Raw genomic sequence first — 15,123 nt, forward strand, 5'->3', positions numbered from 1 at the left:
GCTTTGCTTAGCAACGAGCACAAACGACCACCACCACCATCTGTAAGCATTTGAATCGCCGGGCGGGGCGGGGGGGCCGCAGTACCTCTCGGTGCCTTGCGTGAGTCGTCCTCGTTTCAGTGGAAACGGTTGTGCGCAGGTTGGATGTGGGGGGGAGGGATTCCTCGGCCGGGGGAGGGGTAGTCCTCCTCCCCAGGCAGCCACTGTCACGCCGAGGGAGCCGCACAGTTTCTCCTCCCAGCCTGTGAGTGTTTTTTTTTCTCGTGGCTTTCGCGCGTCGCTCCCGCTCTTACTAGTGCTGCCAGGTAGCGACAGATGGATGCCTTCATCACCTTGCTTGAGAGAGGCCCTTTTATTTCTCCGAGGATCTCGTGTGCAAGTTACCCATCTCACAATTGTCCTTTTTGACAGTTTTTAAAGCAAGAAGCACGTTCAGAGCCGTTGGAAGGACTGAAGCTTTGCCTAGCAGATTTTGCTGCCTGCACTGTGCAGATTGCTTTCCTGGCCTCTTTCTCGGGAGAGGCGTGAAGCCTCCCTGTGCATCCCGTAGGGCCCTCTCCGTGTGATGTTCTGCAGGTTCTTCACAAAGCATTATTCCCTCTCTGAAATCACAAGTATAGTGACCTTGGCCGGTGGCTGGCCTCCACTGCCCTCACCAGCAGAGCACGTTACACGAGCAATGTAACTTCTGCCAGGCGAAGTAGGGATTATCTTTTTTTTTTCCTGAAATCCAAGTCTAAGAGGAGGCACTTGGTTCACCAGTAAGGGCTCTTCATGACACTGTTTCTTTTACCTCCCAGTAAAAGAGGAGAAACTGGAAGAAAGAGACCCCCTGTTGGACCTGCAGGACATCAGTGAGAGTGAGAGAAGAACCAGCTCTGCTGAAACCTCCTCAGGTTCGTTACCAGGGAGGAGAAACAAATTCTAGGAGAGCAGTAATAAAAAATCCAGTATTTATCTATAACGCTCCTTACCCCCCGGGGTCTCGGAGCACTTGCCAGGCTCGATACCCGGGTACCATTTGATTTTCTTAAGAAGGCTGAAGGCCTGAGTCGCAGATGCTGGGATTTGAAACTGTGGCCTCCAGGTGTGCACAGATGTCTGCGGCAGCACCGTTTCTCTGACTCGCGTGTTTTGATAGCGCTGGGCTTGCTCTGAGGATCTTTCCTGGTGAGAGCGCCCCTGCTGAGCAGTGCATAGGGGATGCTGATGGCTTCAAGCCCTACTTTACCGTTTTGCATTACTGCGTTTGACTTTCAAAGTAGCTGTGCCGACCAGAGAGCCTTTTAAACTGAGAAATTCCTGAAGGTCATCGTGGGTTATGCCTTTCATTGCTTGCAGGATCTGGGTCAGGCACAGAGGAGGAAGAGGAAGAGACCAGCAGCGAAGAATCGGAAGAGGAGGAAGAGGAGGAGGAGGAGACTGGAAGCAATTCTGAGGAAATGTCGGAGCAGTCAGCAGGTGTGAGGCCTGATGTCCCGGGAAGCACTTTTCCCTATGTTATAACTACTGATACCACCACCAAGAATTGGATTGACCGAATGATTTTGCTTTTGGTTTGCAGAGGAAGTGAGTGAGGAGGAGATGAGCGAGGAAGAGGAGCGCGAGAACGGAAACCACATCCCAGTTGGTAAGAATGAGAGACCTTGGTTTCTTGTTTCCCCTTCCTATTTTGATTTTTATGTGCGTTGGCTCTTAAACAAAAGGTTTAATTTAATAAACTTCTAAATCTCCCTTCTAACAAATAGCCCGAAGTGGCATGCAAAATAGTCCTTTAATAGCAGCAACAGTTCCTAGCTCATCCTCACCCAGCCTTGCATGAAAACAAGTCACAAACGAGGCACAGAACAGCCTGCCCTTTCTCCTTGTAAACTCTGGTTGCTGTACCCTTTTCCGGAGTGCTGGTGCCACGTTTGATTCTAACCTCACAGTTACAGAGTCACGTTTTGACCACGACTCAGGAGAGAGTGAAGATGGGGAGGACGATGAGGAGGAGGACGTAGGCGAGGTGTCCCCACATTCCATTGCTGTGACGGAAGGAGACTACGCACCCGACTCCCCAGCCATGTCCCCCATTGAGTCGAAGCAAGAGTTACCGAGGTACCTGCCTGCCCTTCAGGTACGTCCTCGGAGGACTCTTCCTGTACTGATCTCAGCAGCTGATTGTTTTCATGCTCTGTGGCTGTACCACTTATTTCTCCAGGGCTGTTACAGGATTCTTGGTTTGCTGCAGCATCATAAATAGAACGGCGATGCTGCGTCCAGACTCCGAGGTTTTGCCTCCCTGCCAGCAGATGGAGACAGAGAGTCTCACTGACACTGCTGCATAACCCAGTGTGCCACCCGCAGTCCCTCAGTATTTCTCTGTCTCCAGCAGATGGTAGATGTGTAAAACCTTTCCTGAATAACTATCTGTTTTTTATGAAACATCTCGCATTATTATTATTTTAATATTGCTTTTAAGGATTTGTAGCTTTACAGTATTTAGCCTTCTCTGTTACCTGCATAGCTGGGCTGTTCTATGGCTATTCTGTGGGCTTTACTTGTGTTCTTATGCTAGGATTTTAATTGTCGTAGTATTTAGTTTATTTTATTTTGATTGTTGGATAGACGTCCCATAAATTTTACAAAAGGAACAGGTTCTTTGTACTCGTAAGGTCCTCTGTAGATCAAAGTGCATTTTCAATAGGGATGATTTTCTCTTCTGCTGAGAAGCTGCCGCTGTACTGAAATTGCACTGCACTTGCACTGCCCCTCCATACGTATGCCTCGAACCCTTCAGATCGACATTGGGCAGCGTGTTTTACCAGCTCAGGGAGGGGCAGGCTGCTGTTAAGCTTGCGTATCTCCTTTTCCAGGGCTGTCGCAGCGTGGAGGAATTCCACTGTTTGAACAGGATCGAAGAGGGAACATACGGTGTGGTGTACCGAGCAAGGGACAAAAAGACAGGTGAGTCCCAGGAAGAGAGCACAGAGCCGACGTAGAGAGACTACAGCCAGCGCTGCTCAGAAACCCAAACTGGTTCACCTGGATCTGGCAGGAGTTAGTAGTCCCAGCCATAACGAGGCGCCAGCTCCAGCTTCCTGCAAAATTAACACAAGAAAGATATATCCAACTTAAGACACCCTACAAAGGGGGGTTAGGGACATCAGAGACTTGGCTACCTACCTACAACGTATTTAGTTGGCAGTAGCTGACAACTGTTGCAGCAAAACAATCTTAGACCTTGTCCATTTGTTTAGATTTCTCCTGCATTTTAAATCACACCTGTGTATGAACATTCCTTTAATTTTCATGAAATAAGAAATTGTTCACATCAACATCCCAATCCTTTTATATTCACTTTGATCCTTCCAACAACCAGCATTCATCTCCAATGGCAGCATGACCATGACTCCTACCAAAATTTAAGTAATAGCTACACCAGGGAAAAAAAAAAAAAAAGTGACTGGATAAGGTTTGCAGCTGCTTCAGTGTCTCTGACGTTCCCGCCCCGTTGTGTGATACCTTAAGATAGACTTCTCTATTGATGTATTAGTTCTGTGGGAGGTTGGGGTTTGAGGCCGCCCTCCCCTATATGACTTTTTATTTGTTCTAATATCTCATCTTGGAGTATCCTTCACTTCTGCATTAAAAAGATGCCTTCAGGGGAATTAAATTATATCATATAGTGACATATAGTTTATTATAACAATTTTTATTTCAATTACAAAAAATATTTTAATAAAGATCTTTTCACAATTATTTGCATTTTAAATATACAAAGGAATACATGTCTCCAAAAAACATTGAATATTAAAAAACATCCATCCACACATATATTAAAAATACTTATTTATTATCTCTCTCGTAGTGAAAACTATTATTTTTCATTATTATTGGGAAAAAACTCTCTTGTATTTCTCCACAATGCTTTATAATACTCCCGACATGTTTCGCCTTCTCACAGGCTTCTTCAGGAGAGTATGGTTCAATTCACCACTGAACCCATGTCTTCCAACCCATCTTCCCAAGTATCCCCATGCATAGAAATTGCATGTAGTGAACTATATGTCACTATATGATATAATTGGATTGATGGTGTGATATTATTATTAAAATTGCCAGGATATTTTTATCTTCAGGGGAATTAAAGCAAGACATGCAAGGTTATAGGTCACAGAGCCCTCGAATGAGCATTCAGCTGGCAATAACGTGTAGACCCCTGAGTCGCATCCTCAGTATGCAGGCGCTCCTCTCCAGCCACAGGCTTCTGTATGCGTGCTGTTAGGAAGGATGTTTGCCGTAAGATCCCTTCTGTCACTGACCTCGCTCCTCTCCAGCCACGGGGCTTCTGTACGTGTGCTGTTAGGAAGGATGTTTGCCATAAGATCCCTTCTCTCACTGACCTCGCTCCTCTCCAGCCACAGGCTTCTGTATGTGTGCTGTTAGGAAGGATGTTTGCCATAAGATCCCTTCTCTCACTGACCTCGCTTCTCTCCAGCCACGGGGCTTCTGTACGCGTGCTGTTAGGAAGGATGTTTGCCATAAGATCCCTTCTCTCACTGACCTCGCTCCTCTCCAGCCACGGGGCTTCTGTACGCGTGCTGTTAGGAAGGATGTTTGCCATAAGATCCCTTCTCTCACTGACCTCGCTCCTCTCCAGCCACGGGGCTTCTGTACGCGTGCTGTTAGGAAGGATGTTTGCCATAAGATCCCTTCTCTCACTGACCTCGCTCCTCTCCAGCCACGGGGCTTCTGTACGCATGCTGTTAGGAAGGATGTTTGCCATAAGATCCCTTCTCTCACTGACCTCGCTCCTCTCCAGCCACAGGCTTCTGTATGTGTGCTGTTAGGAAGGATGTTTGCCATAAGATCCCTTCTGTCCCTGACCTCCCAGTGCTTTAATTCTCTCTACCTCGTGAAGGCACGATTGTGGGCGCAGATGGGGCTCGGGCTAACAGACACCACTGTCAGAGCACCAAAGAGTGGTGCAGGCCCCACCATACACAGTCTGCAGTTTCCTTTCACAGTCATCTCAAGGCGTTTCCAGTCCTGTAGAAGATAATTTGTAATGCAATATTTAAACATTCTGGATTGGAGGTTTTGCTTCCTCCTACCAAGATGAATCTTTAAGCAGACTTTTTTCTTTTTTTTTAAACTCTCTCATGCAGATTCGCCAGGAAATTCACGATCAGGGAGTTTAAAATTGTTTCCGTTGTAGGGAAAGAGAAAAGAATCTGCAATATGTAATGACCTCCGTCTTCTAGATTTAGACTTTTTTTTTTTCCCCTCTTTTTGTTCCAGAAGAAATTGTGGCGCTGAAACGACTGAAAATGGAAAAAGAGAAAGAGGGCTTCCCGATAACATCCCTTCGAGAAATCAATACCATCCTGAAAGCCCAGCACCCGAATATCGTCACTGTCCGGGTGAGCAGCAGCCTCGGCATAGAAAGCGCTGTCCCTTTAACTCTTTCCTTTTAATTTAGATAGTATACAGCACGTTGATCCCCTGCAGGCTCTGATGCCTTTATTAATGGCTTTGGGAGCGCACACAGCTCCACTGCTCCTGCCCACTCACTCTCTATTTTTTTTTTCACTGGTTTCTGGGTCTCTTTGCTTTTTTTTCAGGAAATAGTGGTTGGCAGCAACATGGACAAAATCTACATAGTGATGAACTACGTAGAGCACGATCTGAAGAGCCTGATGGAGACCATGAAACAGCCTTTCTTACCAGGTAGGAGCTGGAGAGGTGACGTGAAGTTCCAACGCAGGTCCCCGTTTGCACAGGGAGGGTTTCTCAGGCCTTCTTTTTCCCTCCCCCCCACGTTTGCAGGAGAGGTGAAGACGTTGATGATTCAGCTGCTGCGTGGAGTCAAGCATCTTCACGACAACTGGATTCTGCACCGGGACCTGAAGACCTCCAACTTGCTGCTCAGCCACGCCGGCATCTTAAAAGTGAGAATCTGGGTCCCAAACGAGGCGCCGTACAAACAAAAGTGCCGCGGGAAAGTTCTTCCCCGACCCTTCAGTGAATTAAAGCCTGCGTAGTGCGGTGGTGGCCCTGCCACACTGCTTCACCCTGGAATATTTATAAGAGCACTGGGAATTTGTTGGCTCCTGCCTCACTTAGTATTTCATATCAGAACTGCTAGAAGTAGTGAAATGGAGACTTCTCTTACGAGGGTGAAGTTTAAACTTGCTACGTACGTTTAGAAAATGAACACTGATTTTGTGAACTATGTTGAAACCCTGCGTGTCCTGTGCGGCTGCAGGAGAGAGAAGCGATTGCCATCTAACGTCCCCCGTAGACAATTTAGGTTCCTGCTCATACCCAGCTCAGTCCAGACTCTCCTGAGTTTTGCCTCCCTTCCAGCAGATGGAGACAGAGAGCGTTTTACCGACGCTGCCAAATAACCTGGTGTGCTGCCTGCAGTCCCTCAGTATTTCTGTCGCCAGCAGATGGCAAAGGTGCAAATCCTGCATTCTGGAAAAATAAAAAATGTTAGAACTGGAGGATTCCTCCCAGGCAGTTGCTAGGCCTTGGTGGGGTTATCCCTCCTGGTACTGAAGTGGACAAGCAGGAGGTTGGGTGCACACATGCGGCCTCTGCAGAAGTCTCTTCTCTCTCGGTGGGATCCATTCTTGGAGCAGTTTCATCTTTCTCTGCCTCTCGAGGAGTCCACCAGGTCCACTCATTTGTGGTGGTTTGGTCGGGCCCATCTGAGTCACAGGCTGGACTTGAATGTACCAGACTGGATGGTAGTTACCACTGATGTTTGTCTCACTGGACCAGGTCAGTTGCCCAGGGGCAGTGGTCCAAGGATGAAGCATCCTTGGACCATTGCCCCAGGAGTTGTTTTACTAGGCTTAACAGCATCTGGCATTGCTGACGGCATCCCACATAGCCAGGGTGGACAACATTCAAGCAGATTTTCTCAGCAGCTGCTAGACCCTGGAGAGTGGGAACTGTCAGAGGACACAATGTGTCTTCTCCAAGGCAGGTGGGGCATGCCTTACTTGGATTTAATGGTGTCTCAGCGGAATACCAAGGCGCCTTGCTTCTACAGTCGCAGACGGGAACACGGAGCAGAAGGAGTTGATGCCCTGGTTCTGCCTTGGCCCCGAGGGATGATTCTTTACGTGTTCCCCCGTGGCTGCTGGTGGGCAAGGTTCTACGGCGGATAGAAAATCATCTGGGAGAGGTGATTCTGGTGGTGCTAGAGTGGTGATGATGGTCGTGGTTTGCAGACTTGATCAATCCTGGTGGTAGAGGGGCAGTTGCGGCTCATTCATCTAGCTAAGCTTCTTCGTCAGGGGCCAGTATTTTTGGATCAGGTGGATTGCTTTTGTCTTGTGGCTTGGCTTTTTAAAGGAAGCGTTTGCAGGGGAAAGGATATTCGGACAATGTCATTTCCACCTTGATGCAGACCAGAAGGCCATCCACATCATTGGCTTACGTGAGGATCTGGAAGGTTTTCGAGTCCTGGTGTACAGATCAGGGAGTGAAACCTACTCAGGTGTCTGTGGCACACATTTTAATCTTTTTGCAAAGAGGGTTGGTGAAAGGTTTGGCCTTTAACTCCTGCAAGGTGCATGGACTGTCCTTAGCCACTCATCTGGATGTGGTGCAATTTCTTCAGGGGAGAGCGGGGGAAACATTTGTATCCTCTGAGGTGGAAAATATGTCCTTCTTGGAATCTTAACTTGGTCCTGATAGGAATGCGTACGGCCTCTAAAGAGGGCGACTGTGAAGGATCTCACTCTTAAGATGGTCTTTCTAGTGGCAATTTGTTTGGCCCAAAGAATTTCTGAACTTCAGGCATTGTCATGAGCAGATCCCTTCTTGAAGATCTCTGATTCCAGGGTCTCTGCATACGGGTCCTTTTTCTCCTGAAGGTTGAGTTGGCGTTCCATTGGCGTCAAGATGGTGGAGCTTCCAGCTTTCCCAAATTTGGACCTGTCAATGCCACACATGAGGGTTTTTTGTGGCTCTTGGATGTAAGACGGGCTCTGTTATGTTACCTCAAGATCAGTAATAGCTCTGGGTATCTGATCATCTTTTTGTGCTATGGAGTGGGCCTTAAGAAGAGGCAGCCTCAGAGTCCATGATTGTGCAGTGATTGAAGGAAGCTGTAGGCTCAGCTTACATCTGTCAGGGGCATCTTGACCCGCTGGGGTTGAGAGCTCACTCTACTTGGTCGCAGGCAGCCTTTTGGGCTGAGGGCCAGCAGGTGTCACTGCAGGAGATTTTTCGGGCAGCCACTTGGCAGTTGTTGCACACTTTTGCCAGGCGTTATCGCTTGGATGTTTAGGCTGCAGAGGCCATGGGCTTCGGTGAGAGTGTTCAAGTGGGACTCTAGCAGTCCCACCCTGGTTAGGGGAGCCTGGGTACATCCCAGGAGTCTGGGCTGATCTGGGTATGATCAGGAAAGGAAAATTGGTTCTTTCCTGCTAATTTTCATTCCTGGAATACCACGGAGCAGTCCAGAGTCCCGCCTTTGTTGAGGAGAGTCCACTTCTGCTGAAGAATTGCTCAGGATTTCAGGCTGGAAAGAGCTTTTCTATTTTGGGGTTCCATTTTCCTCCTGCTCGTATGGGAGTTTGCTCAGTTACATTAGGATGTTCATGGTAGGCATCTTGGCTTGGGTACAGGTCAGTACTGAGGGGACTGCAGGTGGCACACCAGGTTATAAGGCAGTGTCAGTAAAACTCTGTCTCCATTTGCTAGAAGGGAGGTAAGATGCAGGAGTCTGGACTGATCTGTGGATTCCAGGAATGAAAATGAGCAGGTCAGAACCGGCTTTCCTCTTGGCTGTATTCTGTCACAGTGGATGGTACACGTTGCAGAGCTGCTGTAGTAACTCGACGTGTCTCTTTCTCGAGGTTGGTGATTTTGGACTGGCAAGAGAGTATGGCTCCCCACTGAAACCCTACACACCGGTGGTCGTCACACTGTGGTACCGAGCACCAGAGCTGTTACTGGGAGCTAAGGTCAGTTCTTCGCTGCTACTCTGGTGGTCTGAATGTCTCGCCGCCTCCTTTTGTCTGCTCGCTAGTAAGTTAAGAGTAAGATGGAGAGGCTTTACTAGGTTTCAAGATGAGGCCTTACTTTGGATGGTAAGTTTTAATGTGAGTGGGCGTCTGGCAGTAAGGATAGCAGACTGTCCAGCAGTGGCCGTGGGTCGTTGGTGAGCACAGAATCATGAGTAGGGGAGATTTCTATGCAAGATAAAGGAGGTAACCCCGGGCAGTGGGCTGCTTAGCCTCTGTGCTGTACATATAATGATGCTTTCTCTCATGACAGGAGTACTCCACAGCCATTGACATGTGGTCAGTGGGCTGCATATTCGGAGAGCTGTTGACACAGAAGCCGCTGTTCCCAGGGAAATCTGAAATTGATCAGATTAACAAAGTCTTTAAGGTAAAGTTTATGGTGCTCTGAGAACCGTGAATCTTTGCAACCAACCGCACTGAGTGGCCAAGGAAGCCCGTGAGCTCATCGGTAAATGTGCAGGGGGGACGGGGGTGAAACGGGCATGGGAGTGACTTGCCCTAGGATTGCGCCTTCCTGCCGGGAGCTGTCCCTGGTCCTTATGCTGTGTGACTGTTACTCCGTAGGACCTGGGGAGCCCCAGCGAGAAGATATGGCCCGGCTACAACGAGCTGCCCGCAGTAAAGAAGATGACGTTCACCGAGTACCCCTACAACAACCTGCGCAAAAGATTCGGCGCTCTCCTCTCTGACCAGGGCTTCGATCTTATGAACAAGTATGTCCCAGGGTTCCCTGCCGTGCATCTGCAGGCTCCAGACCTAATGCTTGACTTCATTGGATAACGTTTCCTCTCTCTCAAAAGGCTCTGTTAGGTGTAAACTTTTTTTTTTTTTTTTTTTTACTAACGCTACCTCCAGCGTTTACTGTGCCCTGTCTTCTTCCGGTCCCCCCTCCCACCTCCAGGTTCCTAACCTACTGCCCAGCTCGCCGAATCAACGCGGAGGACGGCCTGAAGCACGAGTACTTCCGGGAGAGCCCGCTGCCCATCGAGCCCGCCATGTTTCCTACGTGGCCAGCAAAAAGCGAGCAGCAGCGAGTAAAGCGCGGCACCAGCCCCCGGCCCCCAGAAGGAGGTCTCGGGTACAGCCAGCTGGTAGGTCCAGGACTTTGCAAAGCACCCATGGGTTTTTTTTTTTGGGGGGGGGGGAGCTGATTGGGGTTCCCTGCCCTTTTTGGCCTCGGTGAAACGCTATAACTGGAAGGGCCCTTTGCGTACGAAGAGGGTATTGCAAATTTTGTGAGCCCTAACGCCGGCGGCGCTGCTGGCCCTTGTCCAGCTGACAAAAAGTCCAGGCAGGCGCCGCAGCCTTGCGGGCAGGTTGGAGGCTTCACTGATGCACTGTTCCCTCTTTTCACAGGGGGATGACGACCTGAAGGACAGCGGCTTCCACCTCACCACCACTAACCAGGGCGCCTCCGCGGCCGGACCGGGCTTCAGCCTCAAGTTTTAATACCAAAGCATGGGAGAGAGCGCCAAAAAAACAAAACAAAACAAAAAGCTGGAGAAATCAAGAGCCTGTTCTGATGCCTGGACGGAGACTGCTTACTGTTCCTGCCACAGGCTTCGTTTTTTTTCCCCCAAAATATTGAAATTGTGTCTTCACCAGAGCTCCCGCCAGGACGCAGGGAGCCCTGCCTTCTTTTGATTTACCACTTGGGTTAATAACTTACAGGCAAGGACCTTTTAAAAGGAAATTAGCAAACGGACCCTGAAAAAAAACAGTGCGAGACTCATGTTTGATACTTTTTTTTGTGGTTGTAAATTTGTAGAATTAAAATCGACATTTTTTTAAAACTGTGGCAGCTGCTTCTTCTCTAGATTGTGCACGAAAGGCACGTTTTAGTCTCTCCTCCCGCTGTTTCCATCACTACCAGAGGAGAAATCTCATCCAGCGTTGTGGGTAGTAAAGCTGCAAGTAAATCCAGCAAAAGAAGACTCCGTGGAAAAAGATAAGCAAATGCATTGCTAGTACTTGCCTTATGAAGATTATTTTCTGGTTTGCAACTTTTTTGTATTTTTTTTATTTATTTTTTTTTTTGTACACAAGGTCCAAGAAGCAAAGGGAGATGAAGCGACTTAGCCAGGGACCCACAGAGAAAGTGGCAGATCTGGGATTAGAACCGAGATGAAAAAAAAAAAACCACCACTTGCATATCTCTAATTTCAGATTGGCTTTTATTTAAACATTTCAGATACAGAAGCATAGGACAGTAGGAGGAAAGGTTGCACGGAGAACACGGGCCCAGGGAGGGGTCGTGCACACGGCCAGTGCAGCCCCGGTGGCAGCAGCGGCACTGGGCTTAACCGTCCTGTGGTGGTGGTGGGGAGGTGCAAGGCTTTCGTGTGCAGGTGACCGAGCCCTCGGCTGACCGAGCTGCAGGATTCTAAAACGGCTCCCCCTCTTCTCGCCTTTGTGGACAATGCATGCTGCTGCGCGGGCTCAGGACAGACAGGCAGACTAGCGCCACACCTGAAGCACTACAGGAACATTGGTTCTTACCTGCTGGTTTTCGTTCAGACAAGTGGGTTTTGCATCCCTACCAGCAGATGGAGGCAGAGAACTAAAAGCTTTGAGGCCCTGCTACATAACTGAGAGCCCCCTGCAGTCCCTCAGTACTGACCTGTACCCAACCCAAGATTAATCTTTAAACCCCTCCATTAGCTGCCAGTAACGGTGCGGCTGTAAGACGAGACGTCCTTTGGGAGCCCACTCGGTGTAGGGGTGCTTGCTTGGGTACATCCCACTTGTCTGGACTGATCCTGGTATGAACAGGAAAGGAAAACGTGTTCTTTCCTGCTAATTTTCGGTCCTCCTAATACCCCAGATCAGTCCAGAGTCCCACCCTGTTGATGCCGATAGACTGATTTTCCTGCACAAGCTTTTACTCTTCGGTGCTGTTTGTGCACTCTGCCATAGTTTTAAGGTTCGTTGGTCTGGACTTTAGAGCTCCAGTGGCGGGGGCTTTACAGCCCCACTGTTACTGGCATGGGTACAGCTCAGTACTGAGGGGACTGCAGGGGGCTCTCGGTTATGTGGCAGTGCCTCAGTTTTGGTCTCTGCCTCCTGCTGCTAGGGGAGGTAAAACCCACTTGTCTGGGCTGATCTGGGCATGTTCAGGAACAAACGTTTCTATCGGGGCGATTCAGTACGGTGCGCTCAGGCCGAGCGCACCGTTAGCCCCCGTTTGGACGCGCGTTTTCCACGCACTATTATTACCCCTTATACAGTAAGGGGTAACGGCGTCTGGAAAACGCGCGTCCACCCCCCCCCCCCCCCCCCCCCCCCGAAACTAATAGCGAGTGCTAAACATGCAAATGCTGATGAGCCTATTAGTCCCGCGCGATACAGGAAGTAAAACGTGCAGCCAAGCCGCACGTTTTACTCTCAGAAATTAACGCCTGCTCAAAGCAGGAGTTAATTTCTGCCGGCACCAGGCACCATAGCAATATTAAGTCGGAGACCCCAAAAATAAAAAAAAATCTGCCCGCAGCCCGCGGGTTGAAAACCGGACGCTCAATTTTGCCGGCGTCCGTGTTCCGAACCCGTGGCTGTCAGGTTCGACAACAGATGCCGGTAAAATCGAGTGTCAGCTGTCAGACCCGCTGACAGCCGCCGCTTCTGCCAATAAGGAGGCGCTGGAGACGCGCTAGTGTCCCTAGCGCCTCCTTATTAGCGCGGGCCCTCATTTGCATACTGGATCGTGCGCCCGGGAGAGCGGGCGCTCGCCTCGGACCGCCAGCTCTCCCGCGTAGATCACTGCATCTGCCTGATTAGTAGTACACGGTGCACCTTTTTCTGTAAATCAATTACTTTTCTCCCTTCATTGTGATGTAAGGATAGGAAGAGAAATGGTCCGAAACCAAGAGAAGGCGTAAATAATCGTAAAACATGTTTGGGGTTGTGGAGATACGGCAGAAGTAACTAACCTGAGCTGAATTTGATCACTAAATCTTAGTTGCTTTCAGCGTACAGCCCTGCCGATGAGCAATTACAGGTCAGGATTATTCCTGTAGACTGTGCAATAGCAGCAGATGATTGAACTGTGCGCTGATTTATTTGTAGTTAACTTTGTGGTTTTTGTGTCTGAAGTATTTTTAATGTTTTTGTTGAGGGTTAGAAAACTGGCACTATTTACAGATGTCTGGGAATGTTGTCCATATTCAACTCTGCCAATGCTCCTCACTCCTGCCCTGCAGCACCCCCTGCTATTCCAGTACTGAGACCCCCCACACACACAGCTCTGCCAATGCTCCTCACTCCTGCCCTGCAGCACCCCCTGCTATTCCAGTACTGAGACCCCCACACACAGCTCTGCCAATGCACCTCACTCCTGCCCTGCAGCACCCCCTGCTATTCCAGTACTGAGACCCCCACACACAGCTCTGCCAATGCACCTCACTCCTGCCCTGCAGCACCCCCTGCTATTCCAGTACTGAGACCCCACACACAGCTCTGCCCATGCACCTCCCTCCTGCCCTGCAGCACCCCCTGCTATTCCAGTACTGAGACCCCCACACACAGCTCTGCCAATGCACCTCACTCCTGCCCTGCAGCACCCCCTGCTATTCCAGTACTGAGACCCCCACACACAGCTCTGCCAATGCTCCTCACTCCTGCCCTGCAGCACCCCCTGCTATTCCAGTACTGAGACCCCCACACACAGCTCTGCCAATGCACCTCACTCCTGCCCTGCAGCACCTCCTGCTATTCCAGTACTGAGACCCACACACACAGCTCTGCCAATGCACCTCACTCCTGCCCTGCAGCACCCCCTGCTATTCCAGTACTGAGACCCTCACACACACAGCTCTGCCAATGCACCTCACTCCTGCCCTGCAGCACCCCCTGCTATTCCAGTACTGAGACCCTCACACACAGCTCTGCCAATGCACCTCACTCCTGCCCTGCAGCACCCCCTGCTATTCCAGTACTGAGACCCCCCACACACAGCTCTGCCAATGCACCTCACTCCTGCCCTGCAGCACCCCCTGCTATTCCAGTACTGAGAGCCCCCCCCCCCCCCCACACACACACACAGCTCTGCCAATGCACCTCACTCCTGCCCTGCAGCACCCCCTGCTATTCCAGTACTGAGACCCCCCACACACACACACACACAGCTCTGCCAATGCACCTCACTCCTGCCCTGCAGCACCCCCCTGCTATTCCAGTACTGAGACCCCCCCCCACACACACACACACACACAGCTCTGCCAATGCACCTCACTCCTGCCCTGCAGCACCCCCTGCTATTCCAGTACTGAGACCCTCACACACAGCTCTGCAAATGCACCTCACTCCTGCCCTGCAGCAGCCCCTGCTATTCCAGTACTGAGACCCTCACACACAGCTCTGCAAATGCTCCTCACTCCTGCCCTGCAGCACCTCCTGTTATTCCAGTACTGAGACCCTCACACACACAGCTCTGCAAATGCACCTCACTCCTGCCCTGCAGCACCCCCTGCTATTCCAGTACTGAGACCCTCACACACACAGCTCTGCCTATGCACCTCACTCCTGCCCTGCAGCACCCCCTGCTATTCCAGTACTGAGACCCCCACACACAGCTCTGCCACTGCACCTCACTCCTGCCCTGCAGCACCCCCTGCTATTCCAGTACTGAGACCCCCACACACACACAGCTCTGCCAATGCACCTCACTCCTGCCCTGCAGCACCCCCTGCTATTCCAGTACTGAGACCCCCACACACACAGCTCTGCCAATGCACCTCACTCCTGCCCTGCAGCACCCCCTGCTATTCCAGTACTGAGACCCCCCACACACAGCTCTGCCACTGCACCTCACTCCTGCCCTGCAGCACCCCCTGCTGTTCCAGTACTGAGACCTCCCCCACACACACACACACAGCTCTGCCAATGCACCTCACTCCTGCCCTGCAGCACCCCCTGCTATTCCAGTACTGAGACCCTCACACACAGCTCCTACAATGCACCTCACTCCTGCCCTGCAGCACCCCCTGCTATTCCAGTACTGAGACCCCCACACACAGCTCTGCCAATGCACCTCACTCCTGCCCTGCAGCACCCCCTGCTATTCCAGTACTGAGACCCCCACACACAGCTCTGC

The 15,123-nt window shown here is 50.5% G+C and overlaps 1 protein-coding gene across 15 annotated transcripts in view; it reads left to right on the top strand.

Moving 5' to 3' along the window:
- LOC115076479 (cyclin-dependent kinase 11B) overlaps positions 1-10,826 on the top strand; it is a 37,544-nt gene extending 26,718 nt beyond the window's left edge. For 10 of the 15 annotated variants that reach the window (XM_029578009.1, XM_029578008.1, XM_029578010.1 and 7 more), the window contains 13 exons: positions 801-896; positions 1,342-1,461; positions 1,565-1,630; positions 1,932-2,119; positions 2,859-2,949; positions 5,287-5,408; positions 5,610-5,715; positions 5,815-5,936; positions 8,865-8,972; positions 9,286-9,402; positions 9,600-9,748; positions 9,937-10,126; positions 10,392-10,826. In XM_029578009.1, coding sequence (XP_029433869.1) covers positions 801-896; positions 1,342-1,461; positions 1,565-1,630; positions 1,932-2,119; positions 2,859-2,949; positions 5,287-5,408; positions 5,610-5,715; positions 5,815-5,936; positions 8,865-8,972; positions 9,286-9,402; positions 9,600-9,748; positions 9,937-10,126; positions 10,392-10,484 — 1,568 coding nt within the window. In that variant the 3' untranslated portion in view covers positions 10,485-10,826. The remainder of the gene's footprint in view (positions 1-800; positions 897-1,341; positions 1,462-1,564; positions 1,631-1,931; positions 2,120-2,858; positions 2,950-5,286; positions 5,409-5,609; positions 5,716-5,814; positions 5,937-8,864; positions 8,973-9,285; positions 9,403-9,599; positions 9,749-9,936; positions 10,127-10,391) is intronic. The other 5 variants (XM_029578011.1, XM_029578017.1, XM_029578019.1 and 2 more) reach the window with 2 other exon arrangements.
- Positions 10,827-15,123: the final 4,297 nt, after the last annotated feature.

Source organism: Rhinatrema bivittatum, chromosome 15 (genome assembly GCF_901001135.1).
Source record: "Rhinatrema bivittatum chromosome 15, aRhiBiv1.1, whole genome shotgun sequence".
NCBI classification, from domain to species: Eukaryota; Metazoa; Chordata; class Amphibia; order Gymnophiona; family Rhinatrematidae; genus Rhinatrema; species Rhinatrema bivittatum.